At 36.6% G+C, this 25,742-nt stretch overlaps 4 protein-coding genes and 1 long non-coding RNA gene across 5 annotated transcripts; 3 read left to right on the top strand and 2 right to left on the bottom strand.

Annotated features, from left to right (window-relative positions):
* Window positions 1-1,514: 1,514 nt before the first annotated feature.
* Window positions 1,515-3,573, bottom strand: LOC147473255 (uncharacterized). The gene is made up of 3 exons (XM_086587675.1): window positions 2,621-3,573; window positions 2,111-2,485; window positions 1,515-1,926 (listed from the first exon to the last, which is right to left on the bottom strand). Exons 1-3 carry the CDS (start codon window positions 2,820-2,822, stop codon window positions 1,886-1,888), a joined length of 618 nt encoding a protein of 205 aa, XP_086443801.1. The 5' UTR covers window positions 2,823-3,573; the 3' UTR covers window positions 1,515-1,885.
* Window positions 3,574-3,878: 305 nt separating this feature from the next.
* Window positions 3,879-4,979, top strand: XRCC3 (homolog of X-ray repair cross complementing 3 (XRCC3)). Its single transcript, XM_086587674.1, is given in 3 exon segments — window positions 3,879-4,521; window positions 4,524-4,621; window positions 4,624-4,979. Coding segments are annotated over 3 exon segments (879 nt in total). The 5' UTR covers window positions 3,879-4,016; the 3' UTR covers window positions 4,900-4,979.
* Window positions 4,980-7,612: 2,633 nt separating this feature from the next.
* Window positions 7,613-10,229, top strand: LOC147473253 (cis-prenyltransferase 4, chloroplastic-like). Its single transcript, XM_086587676.1, has 3 exons — window positions 7,613-8,633; window positions 8,720-8,787; window positions 9,362-10,229. The coding sequence occupies exons 1-3, from the start codon at window positions 8,229-8,231 to the stop codon at window positions 9,426-9,428; spliced, it is 540 nt and encodes a 179-aa protein (XP_086443802.1). The 5' UTR covers window positions 7,613-8,228; the 3' UTR covers window positions 9,429-10,229.
* Window positions 10,230-15,637: 5,408 nt separating this feature from the next.
* LOC147473252 (zinc transporter 8-like) lies at window positions 15,638-18,082 on the bottom strand. The gene is given in 4 exon segments (XM_086587678.1): window positions 15,638-16,274; window positions 16,893-17,042; window positions 17,335-17,589; window positions 17,592-18,082. Coding segments are annotated over 4 exon segments (1,080 nt in total). The 5' UTR covers window positions 17,961-18,082; the 3' UTR covers window positions 15,638-15,968.
* Window positions 18,083-22,752: 4,670 nt separating this feature from the next.
* On the top strand, window positions 22,753-23,656 carry LOC147473251 (uncharacterized). Its single transcript, XR_015210510.1, has 3 exons — window positions 22,753-22,941; window positions 23,040-23,223; window positions 23,599-23,656. It is a non-coding gene; the product is annotated as an uncharacterized LOC147473251 (long non-coding RNA).
* Window positions 23,657-25,742: the final 2,086 nt, after the last annotated feature.

Here is a 25,742-nt window from a genome sequence, read left to right as displayed (position 1 = left end):
CCACCCCATGGTGGAAAGTGAAAGCTCTCCATGAAATTCTTGTTATTTTGTTTTTGTCCTTTTTGTTAGAATCTCCACTATATGTGTTTTTGATGAAATACAATGATACCTCTTTTTAATTGATTTTTACACTAAGGTTAAATGTGCATGAGTTCTATCACCGTGAAAAATACGGGGTATTTTCCATTGTTAGTTTATTCTTTTTGTTAAAAAATTTTTAGACTCAACTTTATTAGTTATTAAGGGATTTTTAGGATTTTTTGTACTTCATATTGTGGACATTGAATGCCTAAAAATTCTTCATTTGGAGTCAAAGAGAATAGATGATTGAATTTAATATTGAGATGTTTTATTCTAGTTCTTAAAGTTATAATTTCCATTAATTCTAGAACTAGCGTTTAAGATTTAGTGAAGTTTCGGAGAAATTTAACAAGAGGTATAAAAATGAAATACAATAATTGTTGGTGAGTTAGTAACTTTCTACCAAGGGTTTTGATAAATTGATCTTTGAAAATTAATTGCTTAAGTTAGTCATTATTTCCTGCAAGTTACTTTTATTTTTAGTTTAGATAAGAAATTAGAAATCCTCAACAATTATTTTAATATTAATCACCAAGTTAGCTATTGGTTTATGAAATCTTTTCTTTCCTATTTATTCATTTCAAGATGTGGATCGATACCTCACTTACCACTATTATAATTATATTTTATTGATTATTTTGCCGTTTTTGAAATTTGTTTTGATTGACAAGTTTTAGACGACGTAATTAAATATTCAAAGAATTTGTCCAAATCAATTGACAAGATTGGTAGAAGGTTGAGTTGTATTGGATTGAGTTTGAGAAGATGTAGGCGGATTTGAAGTAGAAGTTTGTTTTAGAAATTGTTTAGGAAGATCAAGATTGTAAAATGGTTTAGAACTAGAATCTTTGAAGGGAAAACAATTTTCATTGAAAATGACATGTCTTGAAATGAAAACTTTACCAGACTCAATGTGAAGGAATCTATAACGTTTATGATTTAAAGAATAGCCAATAAAGACACAAGGTTTAGACCTTCATTCTAACTTGTTGTATAAGGTTTCAACCATGGATAACATGTGCAACCAAAAGTTTTGAGTGTTAAGTAGTTAGGTTTTCTCTTGAAAAGCTTTTCCTAAGGTGAGATGAAAAACAGAGATTAAGATGGTAATCTATTTATAAGATATACTAAAGTAGAAAAAAGGTCTCCCCAGTATTTTGAAGGAATACAAGACTGAGAAATGAGAGTCCTAGACAAATCCAAAATGTGTCGATGTTTTCTTTCCAGAACTCTATTTTGCTTTGGAGTGTATGGACAAGTGAATTGATGAGCTATACCAGATGTATACAAAAAAGTTTCAAGAGTGCCACTGATAAACTCACCACCATTGTCAAACCTTACTATTTTGATTTTATGAGACAAAAAATTCTCAATGAAATATTTAAAGGATTTAAATACAAAACAGGACTGAGATTTAAATTGTAATGGGAAAAACCAACAATACTTTGAAAAATCATCCACAATTGTAGCAAAGAATTTATTTCCACCAATTGAAACAACAGGAGATGGACCACAAAGATCCAAATGTAACAATTGTAAGAGTGTAGTGGATTTACAAACTGAAGAGACAAATGGAAGTTTTGTAATCTTTCCTACAACACAATCATTACAAAAAGAAAGTTTCTTTGACTGACTTTGAACATAAATGCATCCTGTTTGAAGAAGCTTGTGAAAGATAGGAGTTGCAGGATGTCCAAGTTTGTTGTGCCAAGTTGCACTTGGTACTTTATTAGATATGAATGCAGTTGGGGATTGAATGAACTCATTAGATTGTGATAAAAGATGCAAAGGATAGAGACCATTCTTAGTTTGTCTTTGGAAAAGAATCCTCTTCAATGCCATGTCCTTGACAAAAAAAGGCATAGGAATGAAGTGAAAATTAGCATACAATGATTGTCAGAGACAAACTTATGTACATTGAGAAGATTATGCTTTATAGTAGGAACATGTAAAATATTTTTCAGATGTAGAGCATGATTAGTATTAGGAATATGAAAAGAAGTAGAACTAGTATTAAGAATGTGCAAACCTTGGCCATTGCCAACAAGTACTGTGTCCTTTATTTTATATTCTGAATGAGATGCTAAGTTGTTGAGATCAGTAGTAAGATGATTTGATGCTCCAGTATCAGCATACCAACAAGCTAGAGTCATTTTGCTGAGAAATAGAACCTGATAGGAAGGTGTGAAGTCATTTTGATGAGAGTCCTGAAACTGATAAGAATTGTTCTGCTGAGCATGAAACTGAGAATCATTGGACTGAGGATCTGTATCATTGAAACTTGCCAGCATAGCAAGTTTTGCAAGTGGTAGCCTACCAATGAAACTATGATTCATCCTGTTATGACAATCCAAGGCAATATGGCCAAATTTGTTACAAATTTGGCATTGTGGTCTTGATGATCCTGAAATTGACCCAAATGAATTGTTATTCTGATTATAACTGCCACCATTATTATATCCTTGATTGTATCCACCACTATTATTGTAAAATCCTTAACCATTATAATAAGTACCACGACCATTATGAAATCCTCTACCTCTATAAGATTCATTTCCTCGACCATTATTCCAGTTTCCTCTACTATTATCATTGCCTCTGCCAAAATTTCTACCATTTCCTCTGTTGTAATTATAAGAATAACCTCTGCCAGCAAGATTAAATGCTGCAAATGCTTGATGATCGAATCTGCTCATAATTGAAAACTCCTCTATTTCATTGAATAAGAGTAATTTCTTCATTCAATAGTAAGCCATGTAACTCCTCAGGATGCACAAGATCATTATTAGATCTAGTTCTAACAGATGTTATAAATGAATTGTATTCTTCAGGTAATCATCTTAATGTGTGATATATCAAATCAGAATCTATAATAGTTGAACATTATGCTGCAAGACTGTCAGCTATGATCTTGATCTTCTTCAAATATCATCCATAGACAATTCTCCTTTCTTCAAATCTTGCAATTGATTCTTTCATTGCATAACATGTGCTACAGAAATAGTACTTAATCTCCTTTAATTTCTAATATAATCCATAAATCTCTTGCAGTTGGCAATCCCACAACATAAGATAAAATTTCTTCAGACAAAGTAGCATTCATCCATACTAATAGCATTTGATCTCTTTTGATCCAAGCAATATAACCCGGATTAACAATATTTGTAACAACTCCATTATTATTTATAAGAAATTTAGAAGGACATAAAGTACCTTCAATGAGTCCCATTAGATCACGAGTAATCAATAATGGTAGAAATAACTGCTTCCACATCAAATAATTCTCACGTTTGAGTTTCAGAGGAACCATATTTGAGATATTTTGAAAAGAATACGATGTAGTTGAAGGTGGATCAGCCATTGGAGCATTATAACTTGTAAAAATCGGAATTGAATTATAAGAACCTTGATTCTGTTGATTGAACTTATGAGAATCTTGATTTTCTTTGTTGATAATGCTGATTTTGCATAAAGAAGGATTGAAAATTCTGATCTTGTTGTTGATGTTGATAAGCTAGTGCTGGATTTTGAGCAACAACACTGAAATTATTGACAAAATCATGATTCTGAATAGAGATTGCCGGAAGAACAACAGAGGCGTTGTTCCCATTGATTTGAGGAATTGCTTGATTTTCAATTTCATTTGTGATTGAATTAGTGTTTGATGGTAAAGCAGGGTTTTGATTGATTGATTGAAAATGAAGAATGAGGATTAGTAATTTGATAATTGAAATTGATGTGTGCAGGGCCATTTTCTCGCTCTGTTACTAAAATAAACTGAATATAAGAATGATTGAAAGTAAAAACTGATGTTCTTACATGTTTATATACTAAAACATGAACAGTTACAAGTTTGTTACGCTGTGTTGACTTGTTTTGTCTTGAATTGGTTCGACTGTAATCTTCCTTAAAAAGAAAACCCACCCCCAAATGAGATGAAAAAAAGAATGAAGCCAATAAATCCAGTAAACCTATCGACGTCAAAATGCACAACAAATTGTCCAGCCCTAGACAAAATTCTATCCGGTGGAATCCCAACTAAGTCAATAACCGAACTCGTCTCCGAAAGTAGCTGTGGGAAAACACAATTATCTCTCCAACTACTACTCTCTTCACAACTCCCACTTACACGTGGCGGTCTCTCCTCATCTTCACTCTACATCCACACTGAATTCCCTTTCCCCCTTCGCCGTCTTCATCAACTTTCTCATTTCTTTCTCTCCTCTCATTCAAACATTTTCCCTTCTTCTTCCTCCTCTTATAATCCACTTGATCATATATTCGTTCGCGGCGTACGTTCTGTGGAGGAATTACTTGCATTGCTTGATGGACTCGACGCGTTTCTTCAAACTTCACCGGTCAGATTGATTGTTATTGATTCTATTGCTGCATTGTTTCGTTCTGAGTTTGATAATACTTCAAAGGATTTGAAGAGGCGGTCCTTGTACTTTTTAGGATTGCGGCCAAGTTGAAGATGTATGCGACTAAATTTGATTTGGCCGTGTTGGTTACCAATCAGGTGGTGGATGTTATTGGGAGTGGGGGAATGGAATAAGGATTGGGAATTTCGGGTCTTTGTTTAGTTCTGGGAGAAGGGTTTGTCCTGCTTTGGGTCTGTCTTGGGCTAATTGTGTTAATACCAGATTGTTTTTGTCGAGAAATGAGGAGGTGGTTGGTGGAGGGACGGGTTCCGAGGGTGATAATGGTGTTGTGAGGACTAGGAGGAAGTTGCAAGTTGTTTTTGCGCCTCATTTGCCGGAATCATCTTGTGAGTATGTGGTTTTGAGAGAAGGGGTGTTTGGGCTGACCCCGTTGTGATTGTTTCCACAAGACGAGATTGAAATGGGGGACTTGGGTTTGGACATTTGTTTGTATTTGAAAGATGATAGTCGTGACTGGTGAGTTGCATTTTCACATGTATTTTTTTACGTGACTGGGGACTAGAATTTTATTTATCACTCATATGCTAAAATTGTTTCAATGGAAGAACATGCTTACGGTGATCTGAAATTTCAGTTTATTGCTTTATGAAGTATAGATTCCAATAAAAAAAAGCTTTTATAAGCTTAACATTGTACTTTGTTTTCAGTGCTGTAGTGTTATAAATGCCACTAATTCTTTAGATCCGGAAAATAGCTTACATTTTTAGAAAAAGAAAAGGAAGGAAGGAAAAGTTTGTAATTGTGAATAATATAGATTGGAATTACGGAATATTCATATTGGCACTCAAACTTATGATTGGTGATGAGAGTTCATGTAATGTAGAAGTAAGAGTGAGAGTTAAGTTCTGCACCCTTATTCTATGCAACTTTCGTCCGTAGAAGTTTACAACTTGATTGTCCTGTACATATGTAAGTATAAAATTCTTGTCAGTTTTAAGCGCTTGAGAGCTAAATAAGGACTTCTGCTGTTTGTTTGCTTGTTTGGTATGGTATGACTTTTAGCAGCTTATTATTACTTCAAAGAATTTTGGAACTCAAACATTTGGTTTTGGTTTTCCAAGACAAAAATGTACTGATTGTACCATTGGAAGGATGTGGTTTCAGATTTGCAGCTGGAGAAATATATGCTTTCAATATGACATTTCACTTCTCGTTGAAGAAGGTTAACATTTTTATTTTATTTTTTTCATTTCATTCTTATCTTGCGTATACTTGAGAAACATTTTCTTATGCTGAAGTCATTATTAAAGTCTTTTCTTTAATACATGACACTGTAAGTGTTATGTTAAACATAAATGTTATTATGGATGAATTGATTTAAGTGATTTGTACTAATCTCAGTCAGATGGGTTTAGCTCACATTAGGTTGGTCTAAAATCTATGATCTTAGTCTCTTACATGTAATGGTTAAACATAAATGTTATTATAGATGAATTGATTTAAGTGATTTGTACTAATCTCAGTCAGGCGGGTTTAGCTCACATTAGGTTGGTGTAAAATCTATGATCTTAGTCTCTTGCATGTAATGAATATGGTTATTTAAACCTTGCATCCTTCACTCATGCTTGCAAAGGCTATAAACCAAAATAACTAAAATTGGTTTCCAGGAGTTCTTGTCCGCCATAAGTCCCTATCTCTTAGTTATTGTTAGGCTTGTCTTGCATTTTAATGTTAATAACTGAATTATTGCTACTTTGACCGTTCATCTTGTCAGATGTTAAACACTGAGTTGCTAATCCTCGGATTTGAGTGTGTTCTGATCTTGAGATTGCAACAGTGGATAATGGCTACAAGTTGAGCCACTGTTCTTTTTGGCTTTTGGGATTATCATTTGGAGGTGTTAGCTCGTGGGACTGTTTTCGTGCAAGTCCATCTCTGAAGCAAAACTTCAATTTTTCTCTTTGAAACTTAGTGTCTTAGTGTTGACCAAAAATAAGTTTTAACTTAGTCACTTACCCTGCTCCGATTCCTAGTCTTGATCAGACTAATTGATTTTTATTTTGTTATGACCATTTCTATACAAGTTTATGACATATTACAGATGGTTTTACTAAGTACATGAGTAAATTCTGAATGGGTCAATTATGTCTACGTGTATGAAGGTAAACTAGTATGTTATACTATTAGTGTCTATTGTTTGGTGAAAGTAATTGTCCGGGAAGAAAGCAAAGAAGAAGGGCATATGAGAATGATAGGGATAAGTAGGCAAGGGAACATGAATATTCTGAATAGAAGGCAACTAGATAAAGGATTTTTAGGTAAACACACTGTATATCTTAAAGACTACAAGAAAATTCTAGTAATTTTAGGACTCCAATGGAATGACATTCCAAGCCAACACTAATATTGCTGCATTTTCATAGTTACCTTTTTATTTAGTCTTGATGATTTCCAAGTGTTCAGAACTTTTAGAGATAATTTCCTGCTCCTGTTTCTTGCATCTGTTTTCTTCTAGAATCAGGAATTAAAAATCGATGTATACTATAGAATCTGGGTGTATCAGAGTACATATTCTATATAAGAGACTCTATATTTGGTGTGTGGTTATACATTGAGTATTTCAAGATGCAGTAATATGAGATCAGTGTAGAATTTTCGAGTGAATCATCTCTACAGCATAATGAATGCATATCATTTTTTTATTTATAGTAGATTGGTGCGACAATGTCATTCTTCCTTCAAATTCTTCAATTGCGTTTACTTCTATTTCATCTTTAAGTATGCTCTGTTGCCATTTGACGAGGCGTACCATGTGCTTTGAACTTGCCAGAACTTAGCTTTCACACGCTGAACTCCGGTGATAGTGTGACTATGTCTTCGACACATTTCTAATGACACACATAAGTTCTGTTTTACCAATTGAAATATATATTATATACTAGAAAACGGTCTCGAATTTTTTCCTTTGTTATTTTTTCATTAATTGGTAACCATGCATTCATGTCTACCAGGGTATTTTTATCTAACTTTGCTGTTTCTGGACATAATTGGTTTGTTTTGATTTGATATCTAGTAGGCATTCGAGTATCTCTGACGTGAGCTGCTCAAAGCTTGCAAAATCCTTTAAAAGAACCGATACCTAAGACAGAAGAAGCTACCAAGTACTAGTCCTTCCTCCAACTGATTGATTTAAGCAATATTGGACAATTCAACATTGTTCAAGTTTGCCAAGTATAGCTCAGAAAGTAAAAGATGGTCTGATCCATGAAGAAAACAGCAACGGATCGAGCTTTAGTCCACAGGGAACTAACTATAAGTGAATATAAATCACTGCTTGCTATTAGTCCGTACATTATAAACACACTTGTACCAGAATTGAACAAAGCAGGCGGTCGCAACAGTGTGTCACAATAATTTTCTCTTCACTTGTTGTGTTTTCCAGAAGCAGTAAGCCAGTAAGTAGATGTCCTCACCAACAGCAGTACTAACCTTAGGGTGAGCAATCTGTGGTAGTTTGCGTAAAATGTATACTAAAATTTTCCATTCTGTACAGAGGAAATGACTTGTCCGTAGTTGAGGTTTACAGTGAGAGAGTGAGAGGCATGTGTTGTACACAATCATATTTGTGATTCAAGAAATTCCACGTCGAATAATCAATAATGTGACAAGACAAACGACCAAAATATTAACCCGTTCATAAATCATATCCACCCAATTTATTATTTTTGAAGTCTTAAACCCACACTTGTTAAACCCACAGCAGAAATGCTCTCTTTATTACAAACCCCATCACCAACACCACACATCCTCAAATTCTCCTCTCACAAACCATTCCTCATTTCTTACAAACTTCCCCGCGTTTTCCCTTCAGCCATTCTTCCAAAACCCATTTCTGCTGTGATTTCAGGCATTGAAGAGCTAGAACATGAACAAGTAGAGAGAAGTGAAGAGTTATTACCAGTGGGTCTTGAACGAAAGTTTATGCCGAAACATGTGGCAGTTATAATGGATGGAAATGTTAGGTGGGCAAGGAAGAATGGTTTGGCTTTCAGTTCGGGCCACGAAGCGGGTGTTCGCGCTTTGAGAAACCTTATTGAGCTTTGTTGTAGATGGGGAATTAAAGTTCTTAGTGTTTTCGCCTTCTCTTGTGATAATTGGAACCGGCCCAAAGTTAGTTCGCTTATCTGTTTTGTTCTTTGTTGTTTTTTTTTAGTGGTTTTGGTTGTTGAGTATTGAGTTTGATTTATGTGTTGCAGATGGAGGTTGAGTTCTTGATGAGCTTGTTTGAAAGAGGGATACAGGCAGAAGTGGATAATTTCATGAGGTAACTTTTTTGAAATTATCGTAGTTATACTGCCATTTGTGAAAATTGGAGAAGTGTTGGTGTTTGCTGCACAATTAATACAGCATTGACATGGCATTTGTGATTTAAATCCATGATGTATACGAAATTGTCAGTTTATAAGGATCATTGGTAATGCATGTTGTATATACTCTTCCAGTAGACTGACATAGCTGTGTTAATAATTTGTCATTTCGTGTAATTTATGAGTTCTTTGATAATTACTGAATTTTTAGTTTTGTTCTTTTCTTCTTTGTGAGATATTATTTCCATTATCATATGTTATTACGGTTTTCTGTCTTTCCATTTGAAGCTTTCGTTGTAACAAATAAAAGATATCTATGTGTTTCCTTGTTCAACATTGGAACATGCCAGTCCTTCAAACATAAAACGTAGCATGAGAATATATTATCGAAAAAAAAAAAAAGCGTAACATGAGAATATGTCATCCTTGTTGCGTGGTTTTATATATGATATATCCTCTAGATTTTTAACTGAACTCGGGAGGATGTTTAGCTATGATTGAGAACATGTCTCATTTGTTTGTTTGGATCAGGGAAGACATACGAAGTTTCTGTTATTGGAGATTCCTCAAAGCTCCCAAACTCCTTAAAAGAAACTGATAGCTAACACAGAAGAAGTTACCAAGAATAACTTGGGACTCCAACTAATCGTTGCAGTTAGCTACAGTGGGCAATCTGACATAGTACAAGCATGCCAAAACATTGCTTATAAAGTAAAAGAAGGTTCAATCGAACCAGAATCAATTAATGAGTGTCTCATTGAACAGGAACTAGAAACAAACTGTACAAAGTTCCCATACCCAGATTTGCTTATCCGCACCAGTGGTGAGCTGAGGGTGAGCAACTTTTTACTGTGGCAGTTGGCCTACACGGAACTATGCTTTGTACAATCGCTTTGGCCAGATTTTGGAGAGGCTGAATTCATAGAGGCTCTACAATCTTTTCAACGAAGGCAAAGACGCTATGGTAGGCGAGACTGTAACAGATAATAGGTTTGAATCGGAGCCAGAAAATAGTTTCAACCAACCAAGATAGTATTTTCTTAGTCATCACGCGCACCCTGACATAGCATCCGTGGTTTGATTGGAGCTATTCTTATTTGGCAAATTTTTGCAGCTCGAGTTGCTTGGCTTTGTCAATAAAGATGTCTTATGGTCAGGTCACACCAAAAGAGTTGCTTCAGTGACATTCGTTGCATCTGTGCCTGGTAATGGTGTACATTTTCTTTATATTCATGATCAATCTCTGATCTGATTAACCTTGTTCTTGTAATTATTTATTTCACTCTTAAATGATCATATGTTGTACCAGAAGTTAGTTTGTCATACATGTTTTAGCAGCATGAGATTTTCTGCTCTCAGGCTACTTGCTAATATTAGGTTGAAAGATTTTACTCCATTAGTCTGTTTTGCATAGTTGAAGAGTTGAACTAGAAGATTGTTTTTGAGTAATAAGCTTTAAACTGAAAACTTAACTAAATATGAAATGGAGAAATGAGACAACAGAAAAACTTTAGAATAATTGGGTTTCTTGTATATCATAAAACTTGTGCCCTATTTATAAAATTATAGAATCCCAGACTCTCTTACAGTTGTACAACAGAGTCGGTTATAACTCACTAACTGAAGTAATTACAAAACAGATATAACTAAATACAGTTGCATAACTGATTATGCTGACTAGACTTTTGCTAAAGATGAAATGGAGAAATGAGACAGCATAAAAACTTAGGAATAATTTCATTGCTTGTAGAAGATATTACATGTATCCTACTTATAGAATCTCATACTCTCTGACAGCTGTAGAACAGAGTCAGTTATAACTTATAACTCCCTAACTGTAGTTGTTTCTAAACAGATTTAACTATACACAGTTACATAACTGATTATGCTGACTAGGCTTTTGCTGACTGGTCAATAAAAGTAAATCATGTTCTTAATTGTAACTATCAATATTATCAATTGTTTTGTTCCATGTTTCATGTTTTCTTTTTCTTTTCTATTTTCCTTTCTTTTTCTTGAGGAAGCTGCGGGGCTTTCATGTTAAGGAAAAATATGGTGCTACATCTTTAAGTGAGTAGCTCTGTTGCATTTCCCTTTCTTATGTAATGTGGAGAGATGCAAAGAAGATATTGCGCTCCACGCCAATGTATTATGGGTTTACCAATTATCAGATGTCAGCTTTGCAAGAAGGGATCTAAGATGGAGACTGAGGAGAACAGAGCATCTTTTTATAGGGCAGGATGGTTTGGTTTAAGATTTCCCTTTCCCCCACCCATTTAAGTCAGTTTAGCTTCACTGGAATACTTGCCACATACCATGTTTCATGTTGCTGCCAAACTAAACTGAAATCTCATGGAGACATGAGAATGCTTTGCTAGAGGGTTCCAAATCCGCCTCTGTGGTGCAGTTGATCTGTCTTCAGGAACTAATCTCTCCCAAAGTCTTCATCTAAATGACTACTAGAGAATGAGGTGTAATCTAAAATTTTAAACCCCTATTTTTATTGTGTCCGCAAAACTGAACATCAATGAGATTCCAGTGTACTTTGGCAGCAAGATGAAATATGGTATGTCGCGAGTATTTCACTGAACCTATGCTGGTTTTAGAGGGTCATAACAAAAGAGAGAGACCTCAAACCAAACCATGGTGGCCTAAATAGGTGCTCTGTTCCCTTCATTTTCCATCTTAGATTTCTTCTTGCAAAGTTCATCGGATAATAGTATACCCGCTATACATTGGTGTGGAGAAATGGTCAGTAGTCGTAGCTCCTTGGTCTTCACACCAAAGACTTAATAGTCTTCAGCGGTATAAGAACTCTGTTGCTTAACTCCTCTCCAAAGTGAACTCTCGGAAACATTTCTGCAGTTGCTTGTCAACTTACACTGTTCCGTAGTTCATTCTCCACTGCTCCCTTTGGTCTATTCAACACATCCATATAAACTGCCATATTCCCATTGCTCCATCTCTTTCATTTAGAATTATCTTCTAATTCCTTTATCTGATCCTTTGTTGTTAGTGGAGGTGGCTGTGGTGGTGATTTTCCAACAAGACTAAAGTTGTATCGTTAGGAGTCCTACTTAGTTGATTTTGTGCACTCATTATTGGTCGTTATTATTTTTCAACTTTACAGAGTGAAATATGGGTAAAATGTTAAAATGGATGATGAGCAATTGGGATTCAGAAACTTGTCTCTTGTTACGTTCAACAAGAATATCTGTTGTTCATGAGTTCATGCACATCTTGAATGGATGAATATATCAATGCTGAAGTGCACCTGTTCTGTGTCTCTCCAGTCTTGATAAGCAGTTGTTCTACTTACCCATGATTGTAATGAAAACTTGAAAAGGCCAATCGGTGGAGCACATTCCTTAAAAAGGACTCAAACACATAACAAACTGACATATTGGCAAGGTTAGTAGATTTGGAGTTGCTGTTGGCAGGAAGTTGGGTACCTAAAGCAAGAGCTCCTTAATCCAGGTAGTCAAAGAAAATTGACTGTCTGAATGTTTGATCCAATAAAACAGTGGCATTCATTGGTCAGGATATTTGTCTTTTCAAGAAATATGTACATTTGTAGTCATTGAAAATAAATTGAACATCATTTGTTAGTTTTGAAAAGAATTTGGGAGCAAGCAGGAGGAAACCTGAGATGATGAGATGAGCTCTGGAAAACTGACGCAGAGGAAAACAGGAAGAGTTATTTTGGAATTGTCAACCAGGGTTCCAAAAGAAGGAATTGGCTGACAACAAAGTCTCTTGGGAAAAGATACAAGAGAAAGAACTGCAGGAGAAATTGATGTAGTGATAGGTAGATGCTATGACTTGCAGAACACCAAGGATTCATGTTAGTGCATTTTCCTGAAGAATAATATTGTTCGCAGTCTTGCAGGTAACCTGTCAACGTTTCTAGAGCAATATTTTCCCATCAAAAGTAGCAAACCATATCGAGTTTGTGACAGTAAATTTACAGGTGGAAAAGCTGGATGTTCCCTTCAGAAGAAATTATGGCATCAACCCAAGAACTATTTGCGGGTTTGTTTACATTTATGACAAGTATTTGATACACATCAAGTTTGGTCTGCCTGTTTATATGTTTTGTAAGTTCTAATTGATGTTTTATGCTCCTTAGAGTAAGAAACTTTGAGGCAAACAAGTTCAGAGTTGAGAGTGAAACTTAGGTAGGACTATTTGAATTTCAGAGGCTCATCTTCACAGTTTTAAACATATTGGTGTATTGAAAAGTAACAACGGTCGTTGGTCCCTGGCAAAAATCAACTAAGTCGGTTTGGTACTTAGAATTGTGGAGAGATGTTTGTGAGTTGGGAGAAGAGTATACGGTAAGCTCGGGTTGAAAGCATAGAGAGATGTGGAAGGAAGTGCATACAATAGAGTAGGATGTAGTTTTTATTGGGAATCCTTGAAGAACTTGTACAGAAGTTCCTGTCTGAACGTACTGGGTTTGGAGGGAGAAGTAAGGTCTTTTACTTATGTAGGAATTCTCTGTAAAATTTGTGAATGAAAACATGAAAACATGAAAAAATATATGCAGACGCATGCGGTGAAGATATCACTCCATGCGGGTGTTTGGATCTGAATTGGGGTATAATTTTGTTTTTTGTGAAAAGTCCAGTCTGCACAGATCCTTGCACATATTCTACAGATAAAATAGAATTACTTCACTTTGAAATTTTACACAGCATAAATACATAATGAACAGAAATTGCAATAACCTAATATTTAAGTGTTTAAGTTAACTCTGTAGATCGAAAAATTAACTGGAAAAATTGATATAACGTCTAAGTTTGTTTACTTTTAACTAAGATACATAATTATACGAAATTGATTTGCTGTCTCATACTACTCTCATTCCGAGACAATCACTACATGTCTACATGGATCAATGGATGGGGAAATAAGAGAACTTCAATTTTCATTTATAATTAAGCGCAAGGTACAACGAAGGTACAAAATTATTCTGTTGTCCCATGCTTTTGTGAAGTTGCTGAGTTTTACATAGTTCCGTCAACCCTTTCCAAATGGGTGCTTTCTTGTTCATTTTTAACTACTATATACAGATAATCTTTCACAAAAATACTAGGCACGGTCCTATATTTTTTCAATAGGAACAATTTTGTATAACAGTTCTTTGCATATATAAGAATATCGCATTTTGTACCTAGCTATCTATAAGAATGACTACTGCATGGCACGATCTTTCCAACTACAAGAAAGGGAATAAGTCTCAAACTACCATTGCTTTTCCCGTTCCCTACCTGGATCAGTCAATGAGTATATGAAAAAAAATGAGTATATGATGTCTTCTAAAAAATGTAAAAGTAATGTCTGAAGCCTTCTGATGCTGTCCTGAATTCTTTAGAACAAACTACAACATGGAGCTAATCGCCTATCTCATTGGTGATGAAGATGCCTATACGCTTTCCTCGTGTTTAGTGACGAGAGAGAGAGAGTTCCATATATGATATTGGTCATTCACAATTTCATATACCTTTGGATTAGGGGTTGATATTTAAAGATATCATATTCAAGGTTCCCCACATTGGTTGGACATCATATAAGTAAACATTTATTTATTTTACCTAGAAGTCAAACAATATTATGTTGATTGTAGCGAAAAAAACAATATTATGTTGAGACTTAGAGAGTACTCAGTGAGAACCGGAGAACAGCAATTTCAACCAATGTAGTCCTTATCTATGTTTTAAAAGCGGACAAATGCACTTATAAGAGCAGCTCCACATAAGTACAGAGTTTTAATTTTGAACTACACAACTTTGAAGGGCTGAAATAATGAATTATTTGACTTGTAGATAAATAATTTGTTTTTTTATTGCGCGCCATATATACTTTAAAGTTTGTCAAATCTAGAATAAACAAAGAAGATTAGGTCATCCAACACGAAAAACAAGCATTAAAATGGGAGATTTTATCTAAACATATATAAAACATTGTGATCAAATACGGCGTTTTTTTGAAAAAAACTCATTTAAAACCCGAGATATTGGCAAGACGTCTGGTTCCAGTTTAAAATCCAAGTTTTAAAAAAAAACGCGTTTTAAACTTAAAAAACGTTTCAAATTCGAGATTTTGAAAATCTCCCGTTTTTTTTTTTTAAAAGAAAACGCTAGAAAAGAAAAGAGTTTTGGAGTTTTTTGAAGAGTGGGCGTTAGATTGACTTATTGAGACCGTTCTATTTTGCTTTGGACTATTAATAATTAATTGAAAATTTTAAAGTTATTAATTTATTTGTAGTACTTAATTATGCCATTATGGTTGGTAATTAGTAGTATCTTATTTTGAGTCGTGTTTTGGCACTGAATCTAAAACTTATAGTATTTGGATGAGTAATGATAATCGATACTTTCGTATTATTTGAATTTTATTTTCATTTTGTATTATTTTTATTTTTATTTTATGTGTGTATTCTTTTTTCCACTCTTATAAAAATCAAACTCCTTATCTATTATATTATTTATCATCGGTTTTACCGCTTTTTTTACATATTATATAAATATTATTATGACTCGTTTTAAACTTTATTTTATGAAATTTTAAACCCGCATTTTTTATGCCCCACTTTTTTATATTATTTTTTTTTCCGCTTTTTTTTTTTCCCAAGGCGTTCCGTTTAAAACACAAACTTTTTTTTTTTTCAAGACACCATTTTAAACCCGCACCGTGCATGCTTGGTGACAATGATATAAAAATAAAAGATTTACAGACTTGTAACTTTGTAAGTAGTGTACTTATCTGCTAAAAACTTTTGTAAAAGAACCTGTACTCCTGTAGTAGTAAACCAAATTCTGCTTCTGTTTGATATTGAGTACATATATATACAAATATGTACTAATGTAGGAACAGAGCAACCATTACATTTTCTTAACTTACATTACATATTACATTCTGAAGACCGTATCATGTTGTAAACTTAATAGAACATTTCTAAAGAAAATCGATTTGTAAATTTATTCCATATCCACACCTGTTCATCTCTGAAAAAGCTTGATCTCATGAGGAAAACAAATGTGTTCGAGCTCACTGATGTACTCATTGTAATTACTATATTTTTATAGCATCGTTGACGAACTATATATTGATGACTGATCTATTTTAAATAGCTTCAAGCCCACTTTGCTAAAAGGGACATCAAGCCTGCCCCAACTAATAGACAAACATTTACTTGCAGCTGAAGTTTTCCGCTATTTTGAATTTTGGCACTCATGAAATCAGCTGCCAATAGATCTACTAATGCCATATATATTAGTATGCCAGCTGAAGCAGAATTTAGAACACCTTCAACAATAAGAGCGCTTGGGCTATTTTCTTGATAAACATTTGAAATACCAATACCAATTGCAATTCCAACCGGAGTTGTGAAGGCAAAAAAAAGTGCCATAACAATAACCGCTCGAGTATTAAACTTTGCCTGCAAAATTAATATAAAAAAAATGTAAATAATTACCTAATCAATGATGAGTTTAAGGATTCATTTAAACCTCAAATTCAATAAAACATTTTCTTTTTGGTTTAATCTATCATCTATGCAGCCAAAATTTGATTTAGTAGTAAACAAGCAATGGTAACTTTGAAGGACTAATTACTCCACTACACATATATACATTGGGAAAGTCCACCAGTTAAGTCAGGGACCATAACTACAAGTCTACAATTGTCTGTTCTATCTATATATTATTATACTTCTATATAAATGCCTTGACATGCTACTACAGTGTAACACTCTACACAGACTTTGGGAGAGATGATACTTTCACTGTTTTTCACTTATGTTGCTATGAATTTGGCTATTGGACCCACTAGATGGTCCAAACAGTGATCAGAATTCAGAAGTTGATATAAACCCACCAAACAAAGTCAACAAAAGATGCTGCGTTAACGTACTACTTAACCCACAGCAAGATTTCGTTTGTTGATTGTATACTCAGGAGTTTCAGAAGTAATGTGTATATAGGGGGCATTACTAGTTTGAATCTAAAGGCTTTGAAAAAGGCAAAAAAAAAAACAAAGGATTATGTGGCTTTTATACCTGAGATATGCATCCACCGAGTCCCATTCCTTCAAAAAACTGATGAAAACTCAAGGCTATAAGCAGAGTCTTTATTGTAGAAGGGTTTCCAGATGCACCCAGAGAAACTCCAATAATCACTGAATGTACTACAATTCCCAACTCCAAAACCTGCCTCAACGTACAATATAATAGATCCCATTTCAGAAGACTAAATTAGAAAACAATGTTCTTATAGTATTCAAAATGAAAATCCCTTGGCAACCACCAAATTCCTAGAAAAGGAACTACTGTGAGAGTTTTTTTTTTTTTTTTTATAAGAATGAAAAGGAAAAAGATCTTAAATAAAATAAGCAAAATTATATGAGATGCCAGTAAGGAAATGCTGAAAATCTTAAAACTCTAAAGAAATACAGAAATAAAATAACAAGAAAGACAAAGTAAACTCAATTAACATAATTACCTGTGATATTACACGGTATCGAATAAGATCACCTCCATCCAATTCACTAGATTCAACTGCAGACCCATGAGAATGACCATGTGTGGCATGACTATGTACATGAACATGACTAGCATGTTCTCCACTCTTTTCTACATCTATACTCACTGGTTTAGTTTTACTAAAATGTAACCTTTGATAATAACTTGTTGCAACAGTATCTACCATCAAAGTTCCTATCGCAGCAGTCATCGCTATAAATCCAGTAAAAGGAAAAATCCCCATGGATTTTCCTTCAAACACGGCGATGATAAATGGTCGAACGCATCTGGTAATACGTGAATGAATCCGGTCGCTAAAATCACACCAGCAGCGAAGGCTTTGATCATGAAAAATAAATCAGTTCCTGGTTGACAGGCAGGAAAGATTTTTGATAATGCAGGGATGCACACTCCTATAGAACCAAAAATTAAGATTGAAGCAATTGCGCCAACCTTAAACTTAAGCGCCTTCGTTTTGCCTGCTCCATCACTCTCTTTAGGATCACATGTACAATCCCCATGGGCTAGTAGAGGAAGTATTAGAAGCAACAACAAAGAGAATGTTACAAAGAGCTTAGATGAATGAGGCTGAAATAGCTTGTTCATGGTGCTAGAAAAAGCTTGGAACAAAAGTAAGGACAGGATATTGTGAATCAATGAAGCAAATATCTGTATACACTATCAGTGTTCAATTTGTGAGTTATAAATAGAGAATCATCAATGGCTGAGTGGTCTATAAAATATAAAATAACAGAATTCTTGTCATCACTTTCAAATAAATGCCACTCTTAGAGTGCCACCCTTATCTCACTCTTCATTTGAGCCGTCCGATCGAGCCCTCTAGATCTCAAGATCTAATTCACCAAATTTACCGATATTTACCGATATTTTGATATTTCATCCTCTTCTCTAAAAAAAAAAAAAAAAACCGATCTTCACCAAAGAGTTCAAACCGATCTTCACCAAAGAGTTCAAACCGATCTAACCAAAAAAAAAAACCGAAATTAAATTTCTCTCTCTCGACGGCTCGGCTCTCTCGGCTTCTTCTTCTCATCATTTGGCAATTAGGTTTCTTCACTTGGTTTCTTCTTCTCTGACAGGTATCATTTGGCACTTCAACTATAGTCCACATTTGGTTATGGTGCTTGCCTATTAATAATGCTTTAATTGACACTTGGATTGTCATTATACCATAAAACCTTGAATTTTGATTTAATTTAGGTTGCTATGATTATAGTTATGATTAATACCCTCGTTTAAAGAGACGCATAATTTCGTGGACTGGACTCGTCGCCGGCCGAGTTCGTGAACTCGCCGTATTCTTCATGCCAGATTATTCGTCGAGTTTTGAACTCGCCGAGTTCGGTGAACTCGCCGAAGTTTTGAACTCGTCAGATTTCAGGATGAAACTCGCCGAGTTCGGTGAACTCCGCCGAGTTTTGAACTCGTCGATTCGCGGATGAAACTCGCGTCGAAGTTCGGTGAACTCGCCGAAGTTTTGAACTCGCCGATTTCGTCGATGAAACTCGCCGAGTTCGGTGAACTCGTCGAAGTTTTGAACTCGCCGATTCGAACTCGAAGTTGAATTCTTCATGCCGATGATTCGCCGAGTTTTGAACTCGCCGAGTTCGTGAACTCGTCGTATTCTTCATGTCGATTCTCGCCAGAGTTTTGAACTCGCCGAAGTTCGTGAACTCTATCGAAGTTTTGAACTCTTTCGAGTTTTGAACTCTTTCGTGAGTTTTTGAACTCGAAGTCGAGTTTTGAATATATTCGTGAACTCGCCGTGGTTTTTCAGATTCGAGTTCGAAAACTCTCTTCGAGTTCGGTGAACTCGGGTTTTGATTCTTCATTTCGAAGTTTTGAACTCGCCGAGTTCGTGAAGTCAGATTCTTCATGTCGAATTCTCGCCGAGTTTTGAACTCGCCGAGTTTGAACTCTATCGAAGTTTTGAACTCTTTTCGAGTTTTGAACTCGCCGAGTTCGTTGAAGTAGCATATTCGTGTTTTGAACTCTGATTCGCCGAGTTTTGAACTCTTTCGAGTTCGTGAACTCGGCGTCGATTCTTCATGCGAAGATTCGAAGTTTTGAACTCTTCGAGTTCGTGAACTCGTCGTGATTCTTCATGCCGATTCGTCGAGTTTTGAACTCGCCGAGTTCGTGAACTCTATCAAAGTTTTGAACTCTTTCAGAAGTTTTGAACTCGCCGAAGTTCGTTGAAGTAGCATATTCGGTGAACTCGCCGAAGTTTTGAACTCGTCAGATTCTGGCCCGAGTTCAAAACTTTTCGAGTTCGTGAACTCGCCGATTCTTCATGCCGTATTCTATCGAGTTTTGAACTCGCCGAGTTCGTGAACTCTATCAAAGTTTTGAACTCTTTCAGAGTTTTGAACTCGCCGAGTTCGCTGAAGTAGCATATTCGGTGAACTCGCCGCCGAAGTTTTGAACTCGTCGATTTCGCCGAGTTCAAAACTCTTTCGAAGTTCGTGAACTCGTCAGATTCTTCATGCCGTATTCTATCGAGTTTTGAACTCGCCGAAGTTCGTGAACTCTATCGAAGTTTTGAACTCTTTCAGAAGTTTTGAACTCGCCGAGTTCGAGTGAAGTAGCATATTCGGTGAACTCGCCGAAGTTTTGAACTCGTCAGATTCGCCGAAGTTCAAAACTCTTTTCGAAGTTCGTGAACTCGCCAGATTATTCTTCATGCCGTGATTCTATCGAGTTTTGAACGGCCGAAGTTCGTGAACTCTATCAAAGTTTTGAACTCTTTTCAGAAGTTTTGAACTCGGCCGAGTTCGTTGAAGTAGCATATTCGGTGAACTCGCCGAAGTTTTGAACTCGTCGATTCGGCCGAGTTCAAAACTCTTTCAGAGTTCGTGAACTCGCCGATTCTTCATGCCGTATTCTATCGAGTTTTGAACTCGCCGAGTTCGTGAACTCTATCGAAGTTTTGAACTCTTTTTCAGAGTTTTGAACTCGCCGAGTTCGTTGAAGTAGCATATTCGTGAACTCGCCGAGTTTTGAACTCGTCGATTCGCCGAGTTCAAAACTCTTTCGAGTTCGTGAAGCCGTATTCTTCAAAATTCTATCGAGTTTTGAACTCGCCGAGTTCGTGAACTCTATCAAAGTTTTGAACTCGTCGCCGCCGAGTTCGTGAACGCCGCCGTATTCTTCATGTCGATTCGTCAGAGTTTTGAACTCGCCGAGTTCGTGAAGTATCATATTCGTGAACTTTGACGCCGCCGAAGTTTTGAACTCGCCATATTCTTCATGCCAGATTCTCGCCGAGTTCGTGAACTAACATATTCGTGAACTTTGTCGAAGTTTTGAACTCCGAGTTCGTGAACTAGCATATTCGGTGAACTCGTCAGAGTTTTGAACTCGACAGAAGTTCGTGAAGTAGCATATTTGGTTAACTCGCCGAAGTTTCGATGTTTAAGTTATTTACACCGCTTATGTACATTGGGATTTTGATATTTTAAGTTATTTATATTTTTATTTTTTCGATTTATAGAAATGGAGACAGAGACATCAATCAATATCGAAGAAGACGAGTTGGGTCTTCGCCTACTAAAGCCCCCGCTCAAGGCACGCAAACATTAGTCGCTCCTTATATAGGAATGACTTTTACAAGTATTGACGAGGCAAAGACTTATTACAAAGAGTATGGTCAACAAGAGGGATTTGAGACTCGTGGTTCGACGACTTCTAAGCAACAAAATCAGGTGGATTTGGTTAGTGGTTGTTTACCGGTTTGCTCACGGAAGGGGTTAAGACTCCTAAGAGAGATGAAGTCCGATCAAGAAATACATCAACTATCCGTGTGGTTGCCAAGCTAGAATTTCAGATAAGAAAAGAATGCATGAAGAGATATATGAGGTCAGGTTGCTCATAATGACCATAGTCACGGTCCGGTGACCCCATCGAAGAGAATTTGCATGAAAACTAACAAACATATGCCCGGGCGCCGGGCGCTTGACCGAGATATTTAGTGATAACAGCTTTATCCTCATTGGGAAAGTGGCATCCGTTTTCCATGGAGAGGAAGTGGGTTTACACGTAAAGATTGTTGGAACCATTATTATGGTTTGACCGTAAAGATGCCTAAAGAAGGTGATGCAACCCGCCGGCCGCAATATTTTATGCGTAAGAGAGGCCGAGGATCCCTGCCTCTATTACGCTTATTGATTTAGATGAAAATGGGATCGGTGAACTTTTTCTCGGGTTCATGGGAGGTCTCGATGCCGCGATGAATATTTCGGAGATGTTGTGGTCTTTTGATACCACATATCGCACTCAATGCATATTCCATGCCTTTTGCCCCTTTTATCGAGTCAACCATCATTATCACGATTCAGTTTGGTTGGCGATTGTTGCTTGATGAGACGTAAGATACATTCATATGGCTATTTAAAGCCCGGCTTGCAGCCATGGGTGGTCGGCGCCAACCGCAATCATCACCCACTGTGATAGAGCGATGATGACAGCAGCCATTGCCAAAGTGTTTCCTAATACTCGCCATCGCATCGCCTTTGGCATATTATGCAGAAATTCCAAGAGAAGATGTCATTTACCAAATTTGAGACATTGGTAAACCGAGTTGAAGAACACTATTTTTTTTTCAGATAGGATTGTTGATTTTGAGAGAAGATGGTGTACAATCATTGAGAAGTATGAGTTGTCTGAAAATCCTTGGTTGACAGAGATATATTCAACGCGGAGAAATGGGTTCCTTGTTATCGCTGGCACCTTTTTGTCGGTATGCACACGACCGGGGTCGTGAATCGATGAATGCTCATTATGACCGGTTTGTCAATTCGACGACCACGCTTTTATGCAGTTTGTACATGGTAATGAGAAGTCTTTGACTTTGCTTGCTAGGAAAGAAAGAGATTCCGACATCAAGACGAAAGCATAGTTCACGGATTGTGCCTAACGATGCTTTCATCCTTATGCATGCCGCCAAGGTCTATAATGATCTCAATATTCAATAAATTTAAAGAGCAACTAGAAAAGGCAAAGATGGAGTACAAAATTGATGGGGAACAAATTGATGTGTATGGAACCGAAGCTACATGGTGAAATGGAGAGACCCGCTCAAGAATTCAGTTTGGAGAGTGAGTTTCGATAGAGGAACCTTAGAGGGAGACTGCGAATGCAAGTACTTTCAGTTTATGGGTTTGCTTTGTGGTCATATCTTAAAGGTTTTTATGCGATACGAGATTGAAGAGATTCCAAACCATTTTAGATTGACGCGGTGGATGCAAAAGTCTAACACTTATAGAGCGGAGTTTGATACTGGATTTGTGGTCGGGAATGTCTCAAATGAACCTTTGAGAGTGGCTCATTCTATCAAGGTTGCTTCTCAAGTGGCTTCTACGCTCGCGCCGATACTTTTGAGGGTTATTCATATTTTATTGAAAAGATTGGTGAAATGGCTATTGAAATTTCAAAGTTTAATGAGACTTCCTACAAAGGAGACGCAGAAGTTGCAGAGCCTCCAGTTGCAGAGCCTCCAGTTGCAAAGCCTCCAGTTGCAGAGCCTCCAGTTGCAGAGCCTTCGATACCTTCGGTTAATACATCACAGGTTTTTTTTATTTGAATGTTTAATTTGATATAAATTTAGTGTTTAATTCGGTGTTTAATTTGATATAAATATTTATTTTAATTCGGTCTTTATTTCAGCTATTGATTTTGAATCCCAACATTTCTCAAACAAAAGGGAGGGGGAAGAAGAAAGCGGATAGATGGAAATCCCCCAAAGAGATAGCCCTAAACAATTCAGGAAGAAAGTGTCACAGATGTGGACAGATTGCTAACCATGACTCGAGAAATTGTCCGGAGAAAAATAATACGTAATCTGTCGATTGTAAGTATAGATTTATTCAAAACTCTTTGATTCTAAATGTTCACTAGTTCTAATGATATTTTTATCTGCGCGTCATGGACTTCATTGATGTCTGGACTTGTTAATAGTGGTTTAGATATGGCAGCCTTGTTAGAGTTTTATCAAGTGTTGTTAAGTTGAACTGTGTCGAGGGTTGTGTTCTATTGCATCATTATGTCCATTGGATAGTATCTAATGTTGTCTGTTAGGCTCTAGATATGAAACATCATAATGATAGACCGGTGCTTTTTTTGATAACTTCTTTCTCCTTTTTTATTTTCAAATTTTAATATTGCTGGTTTAGGTTACATTTGGGGAGTTTAATTAGACTGAGTTCTAATCTCATTGATATTGTAGAAAAGAGAAGTATGGCTCAAGGAGAAATGGAGAACTGGAGGCAAAGCTTTGCTTTTAGGTAAAAATATCGCCTTCTCATCCGCTCGCTTCCAGCCCCTCGACTTTGCATCAATCGATCTTCAGCCTTTTCATCATTCTCATGGGTTATGTTTTTCATCGCTATAGTTCCACAAGATGCCACAAGATCACCGCCACCTTGACTATGCACCATTCAAGAAAGTGCCAAAATTGAGTTATTAGCTATAACGGAGAAATTGTCGAAAAGAGCTTTGCAGAGAAGAAGCGAATGTTGAAAGAAGGTGGAGAAGTTGAAGAGAGCTGAAACTTGGAGTGAAAGGCTTGAACAAGCCAAAGCTAGGTGCAGCAGCTATACTTGTTGCTAATTCATTCTCGATGTGCTTAAATGTTGTAATACGTAACAATAATATTTGGGATTGCATAAAGCATTTTGATGTGCTTATTATAAATGTTACTTGTTGTTACACTGGCGCTCCACTTGCAATTTTGTTCCGTAAGTTGATATGATGTATTGATGCGCATACTATACCACCAAGATAATGCCAACGCTTGTCAACAACAAATTTTACCTCAACTCATATGATCATCAATGAACATCAACACAAACAAACCAAACCGATAAATTGCCAAAACATCAACATCAACGATATGGACTTAGTACGGCGATATCGTTTTGATTTGAATTTGATAAAAAATGAGCAGAATCTGTTTTGACTTTGTCCCAAACGGTATGGCCACACCGCTTGGCCTTAGTACCAAACGGTGTGGTTATGCCGCTTTGGACAAAGTCCAAACAGATTACTCTATTTTTGCAAGTTCAAAGTCCAAACGACATGGCCGCACCGTTGGCCTTAGTTCAACGGCATGGCCACACCGTTTGGAATTAAGGCCAAACGGTGTGGATGCCGTTGACTTTGAACTGCAAAAAAAAATGGTGTAATCGTTTGACTTTTTACCCAAACGGCATGGCTGAACCGTTTGGACTTTGTCCAAAACGGCCCGCCACACCGCTTGGAACTAAGGTTAAACGGTGGTTATGCCGCGTTTTGGACAAAGTCCAAACGTTTCGCCATGCCGCTTTTGGGGACAAAGTCCAAAAGACACACCATTTTTAACGCAAGTTCAAGTCCAAACATTACACGCCATTTTTGACGCAAGTTCAAGTCCAAACGACACGCCATGCCGTTTTTAATGCAAGTTCAAGTCCAAACGCATTACACGACACGCCATGACGCAAGTTCAAGTCCAAACAGCATTAACGCATTTTTTTTGACGCAAGTTCAAGTCCAAACAGACACGCCATTTTTGACGCAAGTTCAAGTCCAAACAGACACGCTATTTTTTTTGACGCAAGTTCAAGTCCGCATTAATGCAAGTTTTTTGCAAGTTCAAGTCCAAACACGCATTACTACACGCCATGACGCAAGTTCAAGTCCAAACAGACACACGCCATTTTTGACGCAAGTTCAAGTCCAAACAGACATTTTTACCCATTTTTAATGCAAGTTCAAGTCCAAACCACAAAAACACGCCATGACGCAAGTTCAAAGTCAAAACATGGTTACACCGTCCATTTTGACGCAAGTTCGGACAAAGTCCAAAAACCGCCATTAGTTTGCAAATTTTAATGCAAGTTCAAAGTCCAAAAGCCGTACACGCCATGACGCAAGTTCAAGTCCAAACAGACACGCCATTTTTGACGCAAGTTCAAAGTCCCAAATTAACGCCATTTTTGACGCAAGTTCAAGTCCAAACGCACAAACCATTTTTTTGCAAGTTCAAAGTCCAAACGGGTATTGCCGTTTGATTTTTTTGCCGGCATGGCCACACAAAGTCCAAACGGTGTGGCCATGCCGCTTTTGGGGACAAAGTCCAAAACGACACGCTTTTTTTGCAAGTTCAAAGTCCAAACGACATGGCCTGCACCGTTTGGCCTTAGTCTCAAACGGCATGGCCACACCGCTTTGGTACTAAGGACAAACGGTGGTAAATTTATGCCGTTGACTTTGAACTTGCAAAAAAATGGTTGTGTCCGACTTTTGACTTTGTACCAAACGGCATGGCTGCACACCGTTTTGGACTTTGTCCAAAACGGCCGCCACACCGCTTTGAACTAAAGTCCAAAC

Source organism: Coptis chinensis, unplaced genomic scaffold (assembly GCF_015680905.1).
Source record: "Coptis chinensis isolate HL-2020 unplaced genomic scaffold, ASM1568090v1 utg3087_pilon_pilon, whole genome shotgun sequence".
In the NCBI taxonomy this organism is placed as follows: domain Eukaryota; kingdom Viridiplantae; phylum Streptophyta; class Magnoliopsida; order Ranunculales; family Ranunculaceae; genus Coptis; species Coptis chinensis.
Note: the sequence above shows the minus strand (reverse complement) of the source record. Positions and strands in the feature narration are given on the sequence as shown.

Excerpts from the sequence above, each read along its gene's own strand:
- LOC147473255 (XM_086587675.1), bottom strand. The coding sequence starts at position 2,822 with ATGAAGAAATTACTCTTATTCAATGAAATAGAGGAGTTTTCAATTATG. Across the intron at positions 2,486-2,620 it reads AGGAAATGAATCTTATAGAG|GATCATCAAGACCACAATGC; the intron begins GTAGAGGATTTC and ends GGTCAATTTCAG. Across the intron at positions 1,927-2,110 it reads ACTTGTTGGCAATGGCCAAG|GACATGGCATTGAAGAGGAT; the intron begins GTTTGCACATTC and ends TTTTTTGTCAAG.
- LOC147473253 (XM_086587676.1), top strand. The coding sequence starts at position 8,229 with ATGCTCTCTTTATTACAAACCCCATCACCAACACCACACATCCTCAAA. Across the intron at positions 8,634-8,719 it reads ATAATTGGAACCGGCCCAAA|ATGGAGGTTGAGTTCTTGAT; the intron begins GTTAGTTCGCTT and ends TATGTGTTGCAG. Across the intron at positions 8,788-9,361 it reads GAAGTGGATAATTTCATGAG|GGAAGACATACGAAGTTTCT; the intron begins GTAACTTTTTTG and ends TGTTTGGATCAG.